General features: G+C 36.8%; 1 protein-coding gene across 1 annotated transcript in view; it reads left to right on the top strand.

Annotated features, from left to right (window-relative positions):
• The window catches only part of TACR3 (tachykinin receptor 3), a 41,459-nt gene extending 19,125 nt beyond the window's left edge, over window positions 1–22,334 (top strand). Inside the window, exons 4-5 of the mRNA XM_074865104.1 lie at window positions 18,899–19,095; window positions 22,019–22,334. Coding sequence (XP_074721205.1) covers window positions 18,899–19,095; window positions 22,019–22,334 — 513 coding nt within the window. The remainder of the gene's footprint in view (window positions 1–18,898; window positions 19,096–22,018) is intronic.
• The last annotated feature ends 1,740 nt before the right edge of the window (window positions 22,335–24,074 follow it).

The raw sequence follows: 24,074 nt of genomic DNA, 5'->3' as shown, positions 1-24,074 counted from the left end.
ATACTGTGAATGTGTTTCAGCAGTGGCATATGCTACCACACTGTAGCAATAGCAGAGTGCAGCATATTGGGCTCTGAGAGGATAGGAGATCTTCTGCAAATACTGGAGAACACTGGAGTTTCCATTTCTTTCAGGACACTGCCAGGAATAGGAAAGTGTTTTCTCCCCATGCACTACATAAAAAAAAGTTGTTATGACAGAGGATATATGAAGGGAAAGATTAGGATCATTTTCTCATTCATACCTTTTCAGACTCATAAGACACAAGTGCAAAACTTTCTACGTCAAGTTTCAGTTGTCAGAATGGTAGACATGCCCAGACAGCTTTATGGTATGATGTGCAATGCCTCCTATGAAAACGAAGGTGTTATTTATTTTTGCTTATACATAGCTGTTTTAAGAGGACAAATGCTAGTCTCTCTTAAGGAAGCAAAATGCAGTTTGACTAGTATTAACACTATCACATTGTAACAGTTCAAAGATCGTTTGGAATGTGAACACAGAAAAAATGAAAAATCATAATGGAAAAAAAAAAAACAGTATGCTTTGCATATTTGCCCCAAAGTGAAATTATTGGACTAACTTCCAGAAATGCTGAAAGCATTTCAAAAGATCAGCATTTCACTCTTTAACGTTATTCATAAAAGTCCAACATTACCATAGTCTTTGCTATGCATGTTGTCACTTTCCCAAAAGTGTATTTTCAAAGTTACAAAATTACCTTTCCTACAGAGCATAAGCAGAAAAATATTTCACTGGTCAATTAACTGTGCTATTACCAATACTGCCCTTTCAGTCAGTGATAAAAAAGGAAGCAAATACTCAGTGGAGGGTGCCTGGGGTCTGATTCAAAGACAAACCGAGGAATTGCTTTCTGTAATAAACAGTTTGCAACAGCAAGTGTGGAAAGAAAATTACTAGAAGCTAACCTGGAGAGCCAGGAGATCCCAGAACTTCAGCACCTGTTATCGTAACGACTAAGTGAAATAATCATCTTATGTCATAAAAACTAAAGGTCTCTGAAGAGTAAAGCTGGCTTTTACTATATGATAAATATATGCAAGAGAGAAGGAGCAGCATCCTTAATTAAGGGATTTTAAATGTGAGAGTACGGCAATGCATGCCTTCAACACATTCAACAAGGGAATTAAATTATGTGCAGATATATTGTAACTGCATCGGTGACTTTTATTGGCAGAGCTCCATGACAGCTCTTCAGTTCCACTGCTGTGCTCTCCAGCAGGATTTATGAAATAACTGGTATTTGGAAAGATGAATCACAATTGGTCATTCATGTAGATGAACTAATAGACTGGAATCTAAATAAAGCTATCACTCAGCCTGTCTCTGATAACAGAGCTATTGCTTTTCCTTATTCAAACAAAGAAATCATCTGGTTTTCTTGCTATTTAGCATGCAGGTATCTAGACAAATGGAAAGTCTGTGCAGCTGTAATGAAGGAGAAATATAAAATAGCTGACTGCATGTTTCATATTATGCAATGATATAGTGCAAAGGATGTTTGATTAGGTTTATTTGAAATGGTATTTAATGTTAAGAAGGTAGTGAACAGTTCATTTCAGAAATTTAAAAGAAATGTTTGCCAAGAAAAGATTTGAAGCTTGAGAAAGCTGTTAGTACTTTGATAAATAGTCTCATCACTTCATATGTGTAGCTGTGCACCCTGAATCCTTCTGAAAGCAATATCAAAAACCAAAAGATTCAAAGAATTTCATAGTACGCACTACAGGTTGGGCAACAAAAAGTCATACTCAGTATCTTTAAGGGTCAAAGACTTGGAAGTTTTAGAAAGTCACGACTACATGAGACTACTACCATTTTTTTTTTTTTTGACAGATCAAATATGTCAGGGACTGACCCATTTAAATTTGTCTGACATCAGTGTTTTGAACTTCTGAACGTTCACTACATGTGGGGACTTTGCAACCATTACTGCTTCTTAAAGCTCCTGGTATGAGATTGACTGATGGTCAGCTGAACATCATTTATTCTCCTGCAATTCCCACTTGCACAAGACAGAATTATAGCTTCAGTACTGTCACACATAACAGAAGTTTATATAGGTGGCTCATAATGTTACTATCAGTTTTACTAGGCCAAAATGTTCTTTATGTTCAATGCAAATACTTAGAGACTTGCTCTCACATGTTGTCTCCACACTCTGTTTTTTCTATCTAACCTTCTGTTCCAATCCCCCAACCCCCTGCTGCTGTCTTTGTCAGGAGATGCAGTTCTGATCCAACTGTCTTCTGGAAAAATAGTGTTTATCTCAACAGAAGATGCCATTGCCTTGTCCCAGTAGGAAGAATCACAGAATCACAGAATCACAGAATCAACTAGGTTGGAAAGGACCTTGAAGATCATCTAGTCCAACCATTAACCTAACACCGACAGTTCCCATCTACACCATATCTCTCAGCGCTATGTCGACTCTACTCTTAAACACCTCCAGGGATGGGGACTCCACCACCTCCCTGGGCAATCCATTCCACTGCCTAATAACCCGTTCTGTAAAGAAATACTTCCTGACATCTAGTCTAAACCTTCCCTGGCACAACTTGAGGCCATTCCCTCTTGTCCTATCGCTTATTACTTGGTTAAAGAGACTCATCCCCAGCTCTCTGCAACCTCCTTTCAGGTAGTTGTAGAGGGCGATGAGCTCTCCCCTCAGCCTCCTCTTCTCCAGACTAAACAACCCCAGTTCCCTCAGCCGCTCCTCATACGACATGTGCTCCAGACCCTTCACCAGCTTCGTTGCCCTTTTCTGGACACGCTCGAGTAATTCAATGTCCTTTTTGTAGTGAGGGGCCCAAAACTGAACACAGTCATCGAGGTGCGGCCTCACCAGTGCCAAGTACAGGGGTAAGATCACTTCCCTCTCCCTGCTGGCCACGCTATTTCTGATACAGGCCAGGATGCCATTGGCCTTCTTGGCCACCTGGGCACACTGCTGGCTCATGTTCAGCCAGCTGTCAATCAACACCCCCAGGTCCCTCTCTGACTGGCAGCTCTCCAGCCACTCCTCCCCAAGCCTGTAGCCCTGCTGGGGGTTGTTGTGGCCCAAGTGCAGCACCCGGCATTTGGCCTTATTGAACCTCAAACAGCTGGCCTTAGCCCATCGCTCCAGCCTGTCCAGGTCTCTCTGCAGAGCCTCCCTACCCTCAAGCAGATCAACACTCCCACCCAGCTTGGTGTCGTCTGCAAACTTACTGAGGGTGCATTCAAATACATAAGAACAGAAAACACTCTCCTTAACTTTATATCTTTTCTTTTACAGTTCCCCTTACCTCTATTAATTTTATGATAATACATCAGTGTGCATCTTTTTCAGCAATTTTCATGATTGCTCCATACTTACATCTCTGTTTGTATTCTTTCCTTCTCATAACACAGTTTGAGGTGTCATCTCAAATTCTTACTGCAATGAAGATTGATTAAAAGCCACATTTTTCCAGTATCAAAATTGTTTTGCAAATTTGCATATAAAACCAGAAAAAAATCTCATATGTTTGCTAGTGACTCATAGTATTACAGGAATCACTAAAGAGATGGTCAGGTTTACCAGCCTATCTACCTAAGGAAATTTTCAAAGTTTTATATATATATTTTGACAGCAAAAGTAGACATCCCATATCCACCTACAGTTAAATGCATCTATTAAATTATTTAATACAGTACATGCAGCACAGTGGAGGAGAAAATGAAAAAGTAGAAAACTTAGGACTTCCACCTGGAAATCTTCCATTTGGAAATAATATTCAAAACAATGTAGAACTGTAGGAATAATGATGTCATGAGTACCACTTTTGAATATGAATTTGAAATACTACATAGTGTGAAAAGTCAAATCAAGTAAGATGGCAGGACACACTTTTCCAAGTCAGGGTCAGAACAGTTACATGTAAATTCAAAAATCACTCAAAATTACTGTGTGAAAAGCTTTTACTAGATAAACAGAAATATCCAGGTGAAGTCTTAAAGGACTACAAGTAAATATTACAAAACGGCATCCCAACAATTTTAAATCATTTTCAAAATACTTACATGAAATATTTCCCCTCTTTCATAGACTATGGAAGTAAGCAATAGGACAGGATCTGAACAAACGGTCTCTGTAAGAACTACTGCATGAACACTTCACACGTATTTCTCTGTTTTGTTCTCTCTCTTTTTTTTTTCCCTTTCATGGATTTAGAGAAAGTTCAAAGAAGGGCAACTAAAATGATCAAAGGTCTTATGAAGAGATTAAAATGGACTTCTCAGTTTGGAGAGAAGGAGGCCAAGGAATGAGATGATCAAGGTTTACAGAACCACGAAGGTGGCAGATAAAGTGATTGAAGGAAGACCTGTTGGTCACCAAATCCTGAAATACAAAAACTAATAGAAGAGCAGTTCAAAGCAGGTAGAAGAGAGAGTACTTTATGAGAGGGTAATTTATGAGTTGGTAAAGAGCTTCTGAGACTCTCTCCTGCCAGATGCTATGATCTCAGAAGGCTCAGAAAGGGATTAGGTGAATTAGCAGGCAATAAACTCATAAATGGATACTGAAAGGATGAAGCAGGGATGCACCCCTCTCTAATACAATTTTGGATGCTGGGGCAGTATTAGGAAAACAGAAGATGGAAAATGGCCAGGTTCATGGGATCTCTCTAAACAGCACCTCCTACTGCCACTGTCAGAGACAGAGTAGTAGGATAGATGGACAACCGTCTGATCCAGGAGGAACTGCCCTATGTCCTTATGTTCCTTTTTTACACAGCAGTACAGCTATAAAAATATAGTTCAGCATATTATTCCTGACTTTCAGTGCAACTGAAAAGGCAGATTTTCCTTTTTTCTCTTTTTTTTTGCCACATATGAATACATGACATGAAATCACATTAATATACATTTTATACTACATTGCATAAAATAAGAATAGCACTAGTTAGAAATAATACTTTTGCTGGCATTAAATGGTAGCTGACCAGGTCAGGATGAAAGAAAGAAGCTGAATTGTTTCACTATGGAGTAGTTTATTAAGGGACATATTTTGTTAAATTAAAAAAAAAAAAAATAACCAAAACAAAACAAGAGAGTCAAAGCCCAAAGCATTACAGTGTAGCACCAAAACTCATGGAACACTGAATTAATTATGAGCACCCAGAAGGGCTGACACAGATTTGGAAAAACAAGACCATACTCATAATATAAAGCTTGCTCATCAAAAATAGTTGATGAGAATATTACACTGTGAACTCACATGTCACATGGTAAGTAATTCTGAAATCCTTATTTTTAACAAGCAACCACTAAGTCTAGACAGACAGACTAGTTAGGTACAGCCCCATTCATAAAACCTCGTGTGAAAATTTGCATCCAGCCATAAGAAACAAAACATTTTGACACTCTGGGTCCAAGGATTTTTCTTGCATGTGACTTCCTATTTCCTGCCAATACCATCTTGAAACTCCACTTTTATCTCAGACATTTGTTCAGACTTCTTCAAGGTTGGAAAATAATTACTACCCCAGAGGACTGCACAAAGACATGGTAAGTTTAGTATCTTCCTTGTTATTTAAGCAATCCATCTTCTCCTAGCTTTTCGCAGCATGAGGACCAGCATTTCAGTCCCCAATAACTTATATGTTATATTCTATTTTCAAAATGGCATAAGGGAGTCAAACAGTTTAATATAACAGAAAGTCAATATCACTTGATTATCCTAAATTCCATTAAAAACACCAGCTGCAATCAACTACTCTACACAGCTTTGTACTACAGACTTCAAGGGATAGCCAAATTTTCACAGCTGACCCCCAGTCTAAACTGAATCATCACATATGAATGTTGTTTAAAAGTCAGGCAGTAATAACCATAGAGTTTTTTAGCCTTTATCCAGGTATTGGTCCACCAAGTCCACACATATGTCTAAATATTCACTTCTCCATGTTATGTATGCAAAGAGAACCAAATCCTGGAGCACACAGATACAGAGGGAAGGCATCTGGGTTACAGCTCATCCAAATTGACCATGTAACAGCAGACTGTGGAAGAAACAGTGCCATGGTGCCTTTCCCACCACTTCTTTATTCATGGGGCATGAATGTTTCCACCTTGTAGATTCATTTATGTTTGTGCTTCATGGACAAAAATGACTGCCGTGCTGATGTAGGAGCACTTTGCTTGCATACTGACAAGGTGCCTGCTCCAGGACCGTGCAAACATACACAAAGGGGAACATGTGCTTCCCCCCTGGGAAGATACCCCTTCCCTTTTGTTGATTTTACATTTCCAAGAGTGATAAGTGAAACAACCTACCCATTCTATCATGGGGTAATGAGGTGCAGAAATTCAATTTGTTATGAATAATATGTATTTCCTGCCAAAAATAGGCGCCTGTGTAATTTTTTGGTCCATCAGTAATCCTCTTCTGTAAATGGGTCTACTCTTTGATTTTGCAGAGATTGACAATGAAAATAAAATGAAAGAAAAAAGATAGAGGTATGCTAGAACAGAAACAACAGAGAAGAGGAAGATGGAGAACTAAACCCTATTTTAAGAACAAGTGGTCTCACTGATCTAACAGACATACCACTATGGCTTATATTATGTGGATGGCTATATTGCTTGACTATGTGAAATTTCATACAGCTACAGTTAAACTACCATTTATCCAAAATGCGGACACATTATGAGTGCCTTGTAGATCAAAGCTTTATCGTGGTGGAAAACCACAGCTGTACTTCAGGGCAGCCATTCATAAATCTAGCAAGCATTGTTCAGCACATTCAAAAAGCAAAAAGACTAAGTAATATCTGGTTGAAGGACAATTTACCCCAACTAGCATCATTTCTGAACATTCCACGGTTTTGTTGTGAGTCAACAATCAAAAAAACCAGAGATGCTTTTAATTATTCCAATCGTTATGTGGAAATGTCCACTGATTTATTCCTTAGGCAGTTGAAGGTGTGACAAAAATACCACCCAAAGAGGCAGCTTGTTACAATCGTACAATGTCTTTCCTCTACATGAAATACAAAGAATTGGACTAAAAGTTTCTGAAGTGATTAGTTCTGAATCTCTCTTTGTTTTCCCTATCATAAAACTAATCTAAGTTTATGATTTCATACTTTTAAGTCAGTGTCTTCTGAGGTTAGACGCACCTAGTCATATATCTTAGACTTTGTGAAACTACTCTATAAGTTAAATACATTTGAAGATTTTCATATCAGTGAGACATGGTAAGTTTTAAACATCAGTTTTATCTGTGGTTGGGTTTGACATTGTCACATTTCTTGCTTAAAGTAAAGAAAAAACAACTCAGGAAGAAGGAATTCTCAGGAGCTTTTAAAGGGTCCTCCAAGACCAAACTTGTCCCTTGTCTCCCAGACATTGGAAGATGTTGAACTCTGTCCAGAGCTTTCTCCACTTATTCCTTGTGTGTCTGTTTGCGTCTTTCAATATCAAAATGTTAAATGAAAACAGGACAGGAAGCAGCCTCAGGGCCCAAGACCTGTCATCACAGGCAACCCTAACAGAATTCTTCTGATATCATCTTAAATCTTCATCTTAAAACCATTTTGCCTTCTGTATCACTACTTCTAATGGAAAGTGTTCTAGAAATCTCACCACTCCTAGAGTCTCATTTTCCAGGCTAAATTTATTTGTGGACAGCTCTATTGATGCCATTATTTTCTGTTAGCTTAATTAATTAATTCGTATCCCTCGCTGGTGACACCTTTACAGGTGGTTGTATAGCCATATACTTGCTCAGCATTACATAAATGAAACAAGCGCTTCTGGGTTTTTTTATAAAACAACATCTGTATGCAGCAAGAGACCAAACTCAGACAAGGAATGCCAGCAGTGAAGTCTCACCATGGTCCTGCGCAGTGGTAATAACACTTCCCTGTCTCCACTGAAAATGCCTTATCTGGAACATCCTAATACCTCATTTATCCCTTTCATTTATACCTTTCAACTGATGACCTGGTCGTGTTGTAATGAATCAATACATCTGTCTCCTCCTCATTTGTTCACAACAGTTCATTACACAGCTCACAACAGGAAATTTTATTAGTCCTTAATTCAGCAAATCCCAGAATTTTTCCGAGTGTGATCCTACTTATGGAAGAACAGTGTAAAACAATCTCCAAAACTGTCACAGTACCAATCCAGCAGTTTCTGTCTGCTCTGTGATATCTGTCATTGCCACGACCCCACTTAGAGACACAATCACTACAGGTACCACACTAAGTCTATGACTAGCACTTTGAAGTTACATTTCTGCTCCTGCAATTCTTCAACATCCAAGTTCTTCTTCTGCTATGCCTCTGTAGCAGCAAAGCTGCACAGAACTGTGTTTTCACCAATCTTATTTGGCATGCTCTTATTCTTCTGTACTAAACTCCTCAGTAAATATATTAAATGAGGCTGATATCAAGACTGACACTTACAGAATATATCCTGGTTTGGAGGAAGGTTAGTATTAAATACTTTCTAATAAAAAATGTGTCTCTCCACTACCTTTCCAGTGGAAAGTGTTTCCCAAATCGTGCTCAGTAGTGAAATGCAACAGGTAAAAGTTACTTGCAAAAACTAATAACTAACTCTGCATGGGTAAGTCAGCACTGGTCATGAAGTAGATTATTGGACCAGACTGCAAATGTTAGTGTTCCACTAATGTTTTGAGCAGTTGTCCCATACCCATACAGATACCCTGCTAGACTCACCGGATCATTGTTAACACAATAGTAAAAGTCACTACTTGCAAGTAATTGCTATTACAGTTAAAAGCTTGTAGAATAGGGATTTTTTTTAACCTTATTTTCTCATAAGCTTAACAAAAGCTTCTAAAGCATAATAAGGGCCAGAATATCATACGAATATCTGTCTGGTGAAAACACTAGCAGAAGAAGATATCTTTTCCTATTTTGATCAGTAATACATTCCCATAGCTATTAAAAATCTCAACAAGAATACAGAGTATTTACAGGAAAACTTGATTTGGGCATTTTTATTTACCTTTAATTAAATTATTAAATTCTTGCACAATCAACACATTAATGACAATGTATGACCCCCTCTCTAAACACATATGCACAGAGGCTTTTCTTCCAGCAGCATGAGGCAGCATAACCAATATTCTGAGAAAACACTTTTTTTAAAGTGTTAGAAAGTTCTGTTAAATACTTTCCATTATTGAGTATATGGACGGAATACCTACTGAAAATGTAGGGAATGAGCAAAGTAATTCTTAATGTTGTGTATTATAATTTTCATTTTATAGTCTCTCTTCACATGCTTAGCAATTGCCTAGGGAAAGACTGGAACATGAGGTACTGGGGAATTATTTTCACTGCATGTTAAAACCAAAATATTTTTTACAGAGCTATTTTATTGGCTTAGAACTTCAGAAAAACAGGGTTCATCCTTTGTCCTTTTCAGGATTTTTTTTTTTTCCGGGAATTTGTTGTCTTTTTAATTATTTGCTCACATTTTGAACAATTTTCCTATTGAGGTAAAAATAAAGTCAGACCTCCTGATCATTTTCTGAACAGCATTAAAACAGTGAAATATAACAAAATTGCTAGAAGCTGCCCTGTTCTGCTCTCTATTTACTAAATAGCTACAGCACACTCAGCAACAGTACCAGCTTGCATTCATTGTCTCGAGTTTTCCTAAAACAGCTATGAACTGTGAACACATCACTCCACACTCATCACGTGTGCTTCAAGCAGCAACCACAGGGGAGTAAAAGAACAGTAAATTCTGAAAATGGCTTTATGCTGTGCATAAACCTTGTACAGTGCAAGTATTTACTGACAGACTGATGCAAGTTTTCTGGTTAAAACTTTATTATAGAACAGCTGGCAATAACTCCTGGTCAGGGACAGAGTTAACAGACTGGTTCTGCATGGTCAGTGAGTGGGCTCAGGATTGTGCACTTAGAAGTTTCTCCTCTGAATTTCTCTATTTATGATCACTTGTGGCAGAAAATTCATGTGAAATATTAAGTCTAGTCACAGTCCTAGGGCAAAAATTTCTGTTCAGTAATGCCTCATATTTTTAAGAATGGAAGTAACACTGGATTAAACAGACCAAAAATTTCAACAAACCACTCCAATGTTAGTGAACTCAGTGGGTTTCTAAATGCATTGCTTAACTGAACTATACACATTCCTTAATAATAAAACCAAGTTACCTACCAGAAAGACAAACAAAAACCAAATCTGTCTCTTTTTCAAAATTGAAATTTTAAGCATGGAGATTATGATCTCCATGTTTAAAACTATGGAGTTGGGTTTTTTTAAGACAGCCCTCATTTCCTCTGTGTAGTTTTCTCCAAGTTCAAGTCTGGGACCTGACCCTCCAGACAGATAACTTTAATATCCCACATTCAGGACAAAGTATATTCCTTAAAGTCTAAGCAAATTCTTTCACCAGCTTACAAACAAACCTTGAAAACCTCACGAGGTCTTTTGCTGTCTCTGAATGTGTCTCATCTAATCTGCAGTCAAAATTATCCCATTACATATACTAAATTGCGACCACATGTGTAGTCCTGTGTGTGTATATATATATATACACATAGATAAGAGAGAGCTCATAAGAAGATCCTTCCTTCTTCATTGACTCCCTGTAAGAAAGTAGTGAACAAATTAATTTTAGCATGTGTTTTGAGTCTGTTGAGCTTTCTGGAATGGTGTCCAGCACCTATGTTGTGAAAAGTCCAGGAAACCTGACACAGATCAGTCATTTTAGAGGACTGCAGTGCCGAGAGCTGTACATTCAGCAGAGCAGAACTGCAGTTCCAGTATCGCACTCACACACTTTTACATTCATTGCATGTTGCTAGTCATGTAAAAACAAAACATAATTTCAGCACATCTTTTTCTGCGTTAAAGCAGAAGGCTGTGTGGCTCCTTCCTTAAGACTTAATGTGAGAAACCTCACTAAACTGTTACAGCATAAACTTACAATGAGGAAACCAGATGAAACAACTCAGAGACATCACAAATGGTGGAAGGAGCTGAACTGCAGAGAACCTAAAATATTCCAAATGTGCTTTTTAAAAGCAGGTGAAAATTATCACCTACACACAGAGGGGTGTCTGTGTTATGTCTATTGATACCTTCACCTAACAAATTTAATCCTTTAATTCAAGTACTTCATGCTTTAGAAGTTTCTGTACTGCAACATTGTAAACAACCTATTCAAAGGACCTTTATGTCATTACTCATTTTCTGGGGTCGATAGAAAGAGTTTCTTTGATTTCTACAGGCTTTGGAGCAGGTTTCCTAGGAAACAGTTTCAGCCACCCTGGCATGGGTCAGTTGATACCTTATTCAATAGCAGTATCAAATCAGTGCAGTAATGATCAGTGTGTTGACCACTATGGCCAAGTAGCATGGATACTTTGATACTTGAAGCAATGCAAAACTGTCTGTACAAAAGCAGAAATAGCAGATGCTGTCAGGACAACGACACTCCTGATACTTTTTAGCAGGAATAATTGACCAGAGCATATACCACCATTTTACTGATCAAACATTTCCAAAATGTTCCATATGTGAATTACAAGTCTACTTCTCCTAATAAGTTCATAACCTGGTACAGTCATTTGTGGAATAACAAAAATAAACTAAGGTCATCAAATGCAAAATATAAATCTCAAGCATCACTGACATGACCAGTTTCTTTTCAACTCAATTTAAATTAAAAAGAGACTGGGGGACACTATCAATTTTTGTTTTTTCTTAGGTGGTAATAAACACTTTTGCTTCAACCTTTGAAAGGGAAGATGTTACTACCATTGCAAATGCATGATTATGATGGCAATAAAAGAATAGCTTTAACTGTGTTTTTTTCCTGAACAGAATTTTGCCATATACTTTAAACAAGTACAGTCCAGGAATAATTAATTTCACCTGCAAGCAACACAATTTTATTCCTATCAACAGAAAAGAGAAGAAAGAGGATTGTCAAACTAGGTATCAAATAATCTGCATCCTTTCCCATGATGTTCTTGTGCCAAAATTATAGAGAAATATGGTAAATATTAAAATGGTTTTTAATTATATGAATCACTTACTTAGCTCCCCTAAGTGAATAAGATGGAAAAAAAAAACAAAACCACAAACTAATCCAAAAGACTGTAGGCTTTCCATATGAAATAAGAGTCTGTGCTCCTATTTTGAAGATAACCAAAGGTACCCATCCCATTTTAGGTTCAAGAAGGCAGTTTCCATTGATAGGAGCCCATATAAAGCAAATCACATGTAGGGATACTTTTGCACAATTCATTGGCATAATTCAGCGTAGCTTTATTTGTTTATTGTGCTGTTCAATATAAGGTCTGTTTTCCAAGAGAAAAAATTCAGATGTGCCAATCCTTCTGAAGTCTTACATGGAAAATGCAAGTGAATCTTAAAACATTATCAAGGCTCTGGGAGAGCCTTCAATGAGAATTAAAGGTCCCAGAACATTTTCAGAATTGTGACAGAAAATAGACAGAAAGAACCAACTACTCCTATTGGGAAAACAAAAGAAGATATGATTGTTTTGTTTCCCCCACATCAAATTGCATCTCTGCTTGGAAGCATGGAAGTGAAGTGTGCCCCATCACTCATTCCAGGTCAGGAAGGAAACTATTGTAAAATAAGTCATGGTGTGAATTTTAGGTACAAAAGAAGTAGATAAGCTTTTTCACTTTATTCAGAGCTAGATCTCAGGTGGATAACCATATCCAGTAATGCTGATCACACAACAGCGACTTGGAGTCATTTTCTAAAGAACTTCTTATGCTACTCCATGCTGAAGACCAAGGCAATGATACAAGGCCACCTACCTTTACAGGAAAAAACTTTTAGTTTGAGCAGCAGACATTAGCATATTGTCTAATATCTAACAATCTCTTGTGAGAAATTGAGACATTTCTTTCAGATAAAGTAGCATAAGACTTGTGGCAACTTCTCCTCCCTGCCTCCAATCAGATGCTTGTGAAATCATGTCTTCTCAAGGAAAAAAGACTGAGCAAAAGATTTACCCCTATTCTTCAGATATTTCTTGACATGTTGAGAGAATCTTAAAGTCACTGTCAAATCTGTGTTCCATGCAACATTAGAAAAGCATCATTTAAAAATGGCATTAGCTAAAACCATTCATGAAAAATGTCAGAATTGCTTTGATTTGTCGGAGGGGGGAACCCCACATTTTAGCATTTGTAAGACAGCAATCTGATTCAAAGCTACTTCATACTAGAACAGAATATCTTTTTCAACTTTACAGCTTAAATAACAAAGTGATTCTGAATTCTGTCTGCCGCAAGTGATTATGCAAACTGAAATGAAAAGTAGTTTCTTTATTTCAAGCAACTGAGAAAAAATGGATGAAAAGTATAAGTCGGAAGAATAAAATTATTTGTTGAGCACTGGAATTGAAAAGTACCTTACCTGACTGAAAGACTTCCAAGCTCTCCAATTCTTTCTCCTTCTAAATGTGCATCTCCTTCAGCTGTTAAGAATCTATCCTTTCTGTGGGCTAAAAGAGCACAGAAAATCCCTGAGCTTGTCAAAATTATATGAAAACCCACAGCACTTGGTATATCAAAAAGCAGTCCTATCTCTGTACTAATACCAGTAGGGTTACCTTTGAATCCTAATTTTCTTGCAAAAGACAGATGGTTTACTCCAACTAAGCATTGTGGAGAAGCAAAAGACATAACGGTGTTCCCTTCTCTCTGGTGCTTGGTACACAAGTGCCATCTATGTCCCCATACATGGGGAACATGGGATTGGGAAGTGGATTTACTGATTGCATTCTAACACGTTGGGATACTTCATGCAATGTTAGTTTGGTCTTTTACTTCTTCCAAAAGAGCACAGAGCAGAAAGAGAAACACAGTATGACTCCCAGGGATTACCTGTGAACTGTGTTTAAGTTGTATTCATGGACAAGTAATATCCACGAGTGGGTAAACAAAGACATTGTATGACACCGTATATGTTCTTAAAGTATTTGCTCTGTTTCCCACTTATATCTGCATAACACCCAGGAGTATAAGTTCCAAAACTAATGACATTTTAGTGTGTGATATTGATACAAATGAAATCAGAAGCCAAATTCTTGACCTTGTAGAAGCAGCAATATCAAAGATGACAATAAAGAGCTGCAGAGCAGATTGAAAAGGAAATGATTCCATGGCCTAAGTCTTACATAATGGTGGCAAATCAATGCCTCACAATGTGAATTGCTATAGCCCCCCAGCAGCAACTGAGTCTCTCAGAAAAGTATATTTTATTCCTAATCTTTCAAGAGCTGTTCTCAATGCTACATCTAAATCAGACTCATTTTTCTAGCTATTTTTAATGCAAATAAATACAGGAGGAAAAAAAAATGTATTTGCTGCTCTTTCCAAGTGTAGCAGACTCTGTTAGCCCCTTTTCACTTTTACTGCTTTAAATGTTTCATAACAAAGGCAAACCTGCAAACTTCAATTCCGATGAACTTATGTCTGTTTTGTTCTTTTAAATACATTTTTTCTCATTACATATCATTGATTAATGAAAGAATGTTTCATACTCAGAGAGGAAGGATCTAAAGGAACAGGCAAGACTACAAAGCACATAAATTAACTTTTTTTATAGACATAGTTTTTCTTAGACATAGGCAGAAGTACAATATCAGCAGAACATGTTGATGAAAATCAAAACATAACATACTTTGATTTTCCATCATATTCCAAATCTAGCCTCAAAACTTGACTAAAGGTTGCACAACTGAGAGACTCCATACAACTCATTTTAACAAAAGTCCTGCAACAGAAAAACACCCCTTTCCTCCAGCCATGCTGCCCACAACACACAAAGGGAGAATGAACAGAACACTGGGGGAAAACAGTGCCACTGGGACACAGGTTGGTGATGTTCACTGCAATCACACATTTTGGAAAGCTCCGCAGTGAAATGGTGGCAGGAACAGAGCTAGAGATTAAGCACAACTAAATTCAGTAATTTTCTCATTTGCTTGTTTTAGAAATGTTTCCTAATGCACAAGAACAAACCCTTGTTATTGAATTTTAAGCAATGCAGAACAGAGGAGAAAGCAATTGAAAAATGGTAGTATGTCAAAAAATAAAGCAGAATAGGCACATTAAAAAGAAACAAAATAAAATAACTTTGTATTGTCAGAGCCACAGGTCTAAGTACTGAAAAAAAACCCCAAACCCAAACCATTGAGGGTCTCTTATACTCTGCAGTTGAACTTGCAAAGAGTCATTGGAGATTTTTTAGTGAAACATCACAGTGTACTGGGAAAAGACAATCAGGCTTTTGTGGTAAATGCATACTTGGTCTGTTTCACTTATTTTACCTGTGCCCTAATTTGGCTTAACAGTTTACTGGCACTCATTCACGAGGATTTATACCAAGTAAAATCAAGGTGCCCTGGGCTTATAGACCTTGAAGGCACTTTCTGTTCACAGTTATTGATATTATCAAGAAATGAAACTTAACACTGGAAAGACCAAGGGGATGGACAAGAACCACAGCCATAAACTGTAAGGTATGGCCTTGCACAGTGTGTGTGCCTGTGAAAGAGGAAAAGAAATTGGGAATAATCTCCCTCCTTTTCATCTTCCTCTTATTGTTCTTTTCCTCCATTTCTGCAAGATATACTCAGTCTTAGCTGATGAAACAAGGACAGAATAGTGCTTTTTGATTCCTCTCATAACTTCTGTGGTTGACTTCAAATTCAATAACTTCCCTGTGTTTCAAACAATTTTATGCCACACAGACTTGCAACATCTCAACTATGTTCTCCTTAGGTAATATGTCAATGAGTGCACTGTACTACATAAGTGCTCAAAAGAATGACAACTTAACCTTGACTTTTCTTAAATGTCCCTTTTTGCTGGAAAAGTTAGCACTTTTTTGTTCTAGAAGAAAACACTTTACACATTAATAAGGAAACCCCATTGCATGTCTACCCCTAAATATACATATATCAGTATATTACCATTCACTTCAGTGAAATTCAGACTGATACAGCCTGATCTGAGAGAAAAATGATACTTTAAATTTTTAGATAATTTTTGTTATTTATGAAAAACAGCTGCAAACCTGAATGATTAAGAACTTTGTGAGCTTTACTGCCTGTCATTCCAGTGATTTGTTACTTCAGAAATGAAATCAGACACTAATTTCCATCTAAAATAATCTTTTGTTTGTTGTCTAGTTTAACTATTTGCTTCAGAAATTTCTGCTTTCAGGATGATGATGACTTAATATTTAATCATGGATTTCCAGAGAGAAACAGCAACAAGAAAATTTTATGCTGATTTCACTGTTTTTAATGATGAGTGTTTTGTTTTAAACAAAACAGTAGCCTTGCAGGAAAAAATGTGATCTTTCTGGGCATGGTTTGGCACTTTTCATTTCAAAACTTACACCCCCAAAAAAAAGTCAAAACATTTAAAATAAGAATCGTATTGCCTGAAATTGTGACAAGAAAATTTTAGTTGGGGATTTTATTTGGGTCATAGTGTAAATAGCTATTTTGGGATTTCTATTTCCCTGAAGAAAACCTGAAGTATTATATTCGGGTTAAACCAAAACTTAATTCATTTTGTGTTACTTTCTGAGTGCAGCAGTTGAAATAAAAAAGTTACTATTTGTACAGTCTGTGAAGGTTTATTAACTTTAGGAGACCTTTAAGTAGACTCTTGAAGCACTGCTTGCCTTGCCCTTCAATACAACACAGAAAATGGCCAATAAGAATTTGGGTGTTAGAAAAAAGAGAAACAACTTCTTTTTTAAAATGTTAACACAATTTAGTAGGCCGAACTGGCAACCTGCACTCTTACCGTGATTTCTAGCAGCTCTGAGACATGAGTGACAGTGTTCAACCAGATTAAAATACATTTATTGCTGGAAAGCTCTACTATTTCAGTTCTCAAGCACTGCACAGATGAAAAATTCAGTATAAATAAGGATTTTCCTAATTACACCTTGAAAACTTGAGAGAAAAATATCCTTCCACTTAGTACCTATGATATTCCAATAATAAATAATTCTAGGAATACTTTCACACGCACAGCTGGTACTGCAAGACTTGCTAATTAAATATCAAGGCAAGTAATTAGACTCTCAAGTGTTCTGAAATTACAGAAATCCTGAACAGTGTTGAAGTAACACTTATCATTCCTGGCAAGTATAAAAACACAGCAACAAGCAAAGTGCACCCGTAAATCAATGGACAGAGAGCTCAGGTATTGTGGTAATGCTACGGACTTAAATCTTCTACCTGTACAATATGTGCAAGGCACAGGCATAAATCCCCAGCAGAAGAACAATGGAAGTTATGTCCAAAGGAGTAGAAAAGACATGACATTTAATGATAGTCTGAGATTTGACAACATATTTTTATGGCATCATTTCAGATACATAAATTAGGTCAGAAATGTCTAGTCACATACAGTCACAACCTCTTCCCTCCCGCCAAAACATCACACATACAGTCCCATATATATCTATACATGCCTAGATATAGATATACAGATGTACACTCACCAAAGGTGAAAGTGATACTATATTCTGGTGTGTTGCCATCCCTTATAATAATACTGATCTTCCTTCTGCAATGATTTACAGTTAACTGATGAAAAGTGCTTTAGAAGAAACAAATATTAACAACGTTGTATGTGTGGATAGATGCCCCTTTAAGTGATGATCAGTATGTGTATCAGCCAAATCTTGTACAGTAGAGTCCCAGCCAGCAGGAAAGCTTGTAAAATGGTGACAAATATTAAATGAAAAATTGCTTTATGTTTCCCACAGAAAGATGTAACACGAGTTAAGAATGGCACCATGACATTTATATGTAAAATGATTTAATTACCTTAGCTGAAATGTTATAAAAATAGCAGTTTAAGACATGTAAGCATGGGAAATTTCAGCACTCCTTCTTTTTTTTCCCCGGGCAAAACTATAGACAGTAGGAAATGGCACCTTGTCCAGAGAAATGAAAGGAACTGTTGATACCAATCCCTATCATTCCTTAGTATTCACAGTACAAATGAACAAGAGACCTCCCAGCACAGATCTATCATGTCTGGCTTCATTTTACCTACAAAAAGAAAATATGTTGTGTAAACATGTGACATATTGTGTTGAAAATGGTAGCTGGGCTAGTATTTGGCATAGCTGAAGGAGGAAAGACAGGAGTGAAAATTTTACATGACTCGCAGCTTTTCTTCTTGTATTTCAAGCACAAAACAGAGCTTCTCTTCATTTGTGCTTAATGGAAACTATGGTAGCTAACAGATGTTATGATGCCTGCAGAAAACAGCAAATAATGATCACCAGCCAAGGAAATTGTTAGCCTCTGAAATTAAACAGGATACTGCAGTTGCTCATTTCCTATAACCTAGTGTTTACTCAAATCACAGCTAATAATTGGGGGCAACAGAAGAAGACACCAGGGTCAATAAAGGTCGAAATGAGATGTCCAAATAAAACACCCTGTAACCTTGTTACATTATCAGGTGCACAGAAAAAAGTAGTATTTCAGATAGACAAATATAAGTAAGCAAATATATTACTTGGAAGAATCAATGCAAATAAAGTTAGAGAAGATTATAATGTTATTTTCCTTAGGGAAAGGAGGATCTCCAGCCAAGAAGAAAAAAAACCAAAACAAACAAAACCAAAATACCCACAAACAGAAATTTAGGAAAGTCAGATTAAAAGGAAAATTATATAAAAGCATATTCATCTTTGCTTTGACTAACTTTAGTATTAAATGCAAGAAAATTATTAATGGATGTTGGAATGCTAGTCCAAATAAAAGAGACTGATGTATATTATAAAATGGCATTATTAATTCCTTCTTTCAGGTGGTAAAAATGATGATTGTGGTTGTACTGACATTTGCCATCTGCTGGCTGCCCTACCACATTTACTTCATAGTTACTGGGATCTATCAACAATTAAATCGGTGGAAATACATTCAGCAAATCTATTTGGCCAGTTTTTGGCTTGCCATGAGCTCTACAATGTACAATCCCATTATCTACTGCTGTCTTAATAAGAGGTAAGAGTTGGTTATGAAAGAGTTGGTATGCATAAATTCAATGAGAATATAAATTGTTAAAATGGGATAAAAGACAAAGAATTCTCACTTGAATAGTTTTCAGTTAGTGGGAAAGAACACGAAACCAAATAAAACCCTTCCTTTAGGTGTGTACTTGAAATTAATCCCAAAAAAACAAATGCGCATTTCCAGTAAAGACTTTGGTCTACTTAAAATTTCACACCAAATTTAGTATTCAGAAACCAACCCTTCCCATTTCCATATACAAAATTTAAAATCTATAGATTAATATCTTTTGGCTTGCAAAACATTAAAATAAAGAAGACAGTCATTAGTGATATACAGCGCAATCTGTATGTTCACCAACTAATTGTAGCCACAAATTTGTTTTGCAGTGCTGGAAGGTTATAATATAAAATGTGATTTACTGTGTATTTTATACCTCACCATTAAATTTCTACTGAGCTCTGAGGTCTGTAACAGGCTAATAAAACAAATATTTATATTCTCATTACCGAATACTATATTACAGTACTGTTTGATAGCAATGCATTATGCTCTGAATTTCAAAGGCACTGCACTTGCTGAGTTTGGTGAGATTTTACATATATATGGCAGTTTCGGACTACTGGATTGCAGAAGGAACTCCTGTTTTTCATTTCAGCTTGTAGGACAAGGATCTAAACAAACATGATCCTGGTCATCCTCTTTTTCACTATTTCTTCTAGTATTACTGGATAAAGACCACCAAGAACAATGAATTAGTTCACAAACTCAGTCAGTATGAATCAGTATTGAATAAGTAATCTTAAATATTATTTTAAATCTCTTTTGAGTGAGCAGCCAGTCTCAAGCGTAATTGCTGACAAGCTTTATACCAATTTTGTTAAATATTTATAAAACCCTACTAAAGATCATGCAATACCTGTCAAAAGGAGTCTAATTGAAAATTAAGTGACCAAATCCTGCTGAGTTTTTATTGGTGTAAAAACACTGGATTCTGCATCCTTGATGAGGATAGCTTATGATGTTTAACATTCATAGTCTTTTAAAATGTCAAGGCATGCCTGATTTCACCCAGCCTTCTGCTCCTTTTGACATTTACAACTGTTTGAAGAAGAGGTAAAGTTTTAGTATGCCAGGACGAAATCCTAACTCAAACAGCAGATTTCCCATTAATTTCAACAGAAACTAGATTTCATTCGGTGTCCAATGTATAAAGGTGAGGAAGAACCAGGCTTCATATTTTCTCAATTACTACCATAAAACCTCTGAAACGTTGTTATTTTCTTCAAAAACTTTTTATGGCGGAGTTACAAAAGATGTTATTAATTAAAAAATACCTCTGGTGTGGCTTATGTTGACACTCATACACTGCAAAATTAAACATCTGGATTAAAGAATACAAATCAACAAAAATTTTGTAATTTTGAGACACACTAAAGGTCACCTTGGTCAGAATTTAATGCGAGAATGAAATACTGGTGAAAGATTTCTTATAATTAAGTTCCATATTGAAATCAAGAAGCCTGAACAACTGCTTTCTTTTCATGCAGTAGGAAAATACAGCCTGTTTCTGGGAGTCTGATCAATTCATGCAGTGTTGTTACCCCTGCTAGATCTAGCATCAGACAGAGTTATAACACCTATCTGCAGCCTCAACTTCCAGGCTAATTAAGATATGACTTATGCATCTAGATAAAGAGAGCATTATTTCAAGATGAAGAAAAAACACGCCCTGAATAAGAAAGAGGATAGAAGGTGAGATGAAATATAATACAGTCTAAAGATGTTTAGGTTTTGCAGCTTCCTTCACTAAATCCATTTCCATCAGAGGTTCTTTCAATATCTTTTCATAATGTGGACTGCATCTAAACAGAGGAATGCTGAATAGCAAGCTACCTGCTCGTTTGTCATCATGTGACAGCTCTATGGCAAACTTGAAAAATTGAGGAGGGAAAAAAGTTATTCTGTGAGATCAGTCAACTTTCACTGAAAACTTAATCTAAATTTGTATCTGTAGTCATCACTGTGGTAGCTGAACCATTGCTCCAAAAAGCTTACAGACACAATAAACACAGCTGATTGCTGAAACAAAAACAAGAGAAGCAAGACAAGTAAGGACATCTGATAAGATTTAGGTCTAGGTGAAAAGGTGTTCTTCTTCAGGTTACACATAAAACAAATTATTCTTCTAATATATTTGACTTCTATTCCAGAAATGCATACACATGAAAAGTAACAATAGTCTTTAAAATAAATCTCTGCCTCTGAATTGAAATAAAATAACACTGTATGAATATTGCAAGTACTAATGCACTAAAGCTTCAAAACTCCTGTTTGTACATTGTTCACATTCAGTTTTCAACTTTCCAGGATCTTCTTTATCTATTACAAATTATTTTCCAAATATATGAAAAATTATTAGTCATTACATCATTCCCATTTAAGCATCTCTGTTAGACAGGGAAGCACAGAAGGGATATTGGAATCCAGAAACTGAAATGATAATTTAGATAAAAGAATGCTACAAAGTTTCTTGCTGAGGGAAGATGAAAATATAGGTGCAGATTTCATCATAGGTCGAATCAAAACAATTTCTGTGAAGACAGTGCTATGAAAGCTAGTGTTTGTTCATTTAGACACAGGCAAAGGAAGGGAAATTGAGTATCAGAAAAATACCGATGTTAAAATACAGGGAAAGTATGTAGAAAATCAGAAACAGAAATGAGCTGTTATCATGAACTTTTTTACCCTGCTCAGACTTTAGTCAAACAAACTCCCACTGACTTCACCACAGACAGAATTAGGGGCAAGATAATTAGTCAGGTCAGTGTCCTGTCAGCATGGTATATGTTTTCAGATGAAGGCCTGTGGCTGGCTCTCGCAAGCCCAGGCTTTCACCAAGCATCTTTCCTCCCAGGTTCCGAGCTGGCTTCAAGCGAGCTTTCCGCTGGTGCCCCTTCATTGAGGTGTCCAGCTATGATGAACTAGAGCTCAAGGCAGCCAGGTTTCATCCTACTCGGCAAAGTAGCCTATATGCTGTGTCCAGAATGGAGTCCAGCATGACAGTGGTGTTCGACACTAATGATGGAGACAACACCCATGCCAGCCGTAAGAAAAGAGCAGCTCCGAGGGACACGAGTTTCAATGGCTGTTCACAGAGGAATTCCAAGACCGTCTCCACAGCCTCAAGTCTCATCAGTTCACTGCACACATCAGTAGATGATTATTCCTAAGCATTTCATGGTGACAGTCGCTAGAAGGGCGGCACTGGACAATGCTCTCCTACTTTCGGACTAGATATTCATACCACAGGAAAGCAAACATGATTCCACTGACAAATCCTAGCTATAAATATTGTGAGACTTTTTGGCATCACTTTTCTGCTTTGGAGAGAAAGAGGAACTTGAACACATATGTATGCATCAGTCTGAAAGAACAGTCACACCTTAAACACAGCAATGTTTGTAGGGATCATCTAAAATCAGCTAATGGCATAAAAAACATTGTTTCAGCTGTATCTAACCTGTGGCATTTATCTTTCACTTACTGAAATGTAACAGGCTCCTTTATTTATTGAAGCTGAAATGTACAATGTTTTCTATTATGAGTGTATTAATTCTACAGTAACAAAATTACATAAGATCTTATAAAAAAATTTCTTTATAATAAAGACCTGATGAGTCCCAAGTTTATTTAATTGTTTTACAATTTAGCCCCATTGCCAGGCAAATAGACAAAATGAAGTTCATGTGAACGAAGTTCAGCTCTGTCTGCAACAGTATAATTTTTCAAATATATATGAAAAGTGGTTTTTTAAAAAGGAGAAAATCTCTAAGAGACTAAGTTAAATTCTACCAAGTTTCTATATTAGTGAACATTGAACACCAATGGAATTTGTACTTCCAGGAGGATGTACTGCTTAGATGAATGTCCTATAGCTTTGTATCTTAGTGCTAAGGGTATGATCTTCCTCCAGACACCCTAAGAGGAGCTTTGTGACTCACTTTAGAAAGGTCAAAAGATTTTAAACTGGAGATTCGCATATAAGAAAAATACCACTGTGGTAATGAACTCTTCTCTGCAGAAGATACAGTAACATGTTTCACTATGAAACACCTTCACCAGGAAAAAAAATATTTGGGCTATTTTCCCAAATTTTCCATAGCTAGATGCGTGTAAAAATACTCCGTCTGCATCTGAAACAGCATTATTACACAGACACTTTCCCACCCAATTCCGTCAAAATCCACTGGCCATCACTGTTGCAAAGAAAGCTGAACTTAATACAAAAGGGACCAGAGGGCAGCCTTTGTTTTAGATTAATGGCTATTTCAATTACATGGATCAACCGGTTGTGTGAATGTTTGTTCTCAGTCAGTTAACAAAAACTTAAGCAAAAGAGTGTGAGAGTCTTCCTGAGTTAGCCAGACCAGTGTAGGAGAGTGTATACCTGGCTCAACCCAACACAGTACCAAAGATTATCAATTAACAAAGAGAAGTTTGAAGAGAGAAAGGCTTGAGCTGGCTTTAGCCCACATTCCTTCCCAGCAGCTGGGGATGCCTAGCATTGTGACAGTAAGCATATCATAAAAGACTAGTAATAAGAATTGTGTTTGTATTGTGATTCAACTGTATAGTCAATTGTTATATTCTGCTAAGTGTAATTTGTATTCGTATTGTGATTTCAGTGCATTGCTGTATCACTCTGCTAAATCAAAATCCTGTGTAAGGTGAAATATCCTCAAATAAGTAAATCTGATACTTAACATTACACCCTCCACTGAAGAACCTGATCATACAGTATTATACTCTGATAAAAATGTATCACAACTCCAGACTCACACTTTTCCTGTCCAAGGCCTGATCTTAAATCCACTGAAGAAAGAGCTCTGTTCATTAATGGCTTTCTTATTAAATGTCAGTTTGTGCTTTTCAGTGGTCTGCATTTCTGAAAAAACAGCTCTATTTTCCAC

The sequence above is a fragment of the Strix uralensis genome, chromosome 4 (assembly GCF_047716275.1).
Source record: "Strix uralensis isolate ZFMK-TIS-50842 chromosome 4, bStrUra1, whole genome shotgun sequence".
NCBI classification, from domain to species: Eukaryota; Metazoa; Chordata; class Aves; order Strigiformes; family Strigidae; genus Strix; species Strix uralensis.
Note: the sequence above shows the minus strand (reverse complement) of the source record. Positions and strands in the feature narration are given on the sequence as shown.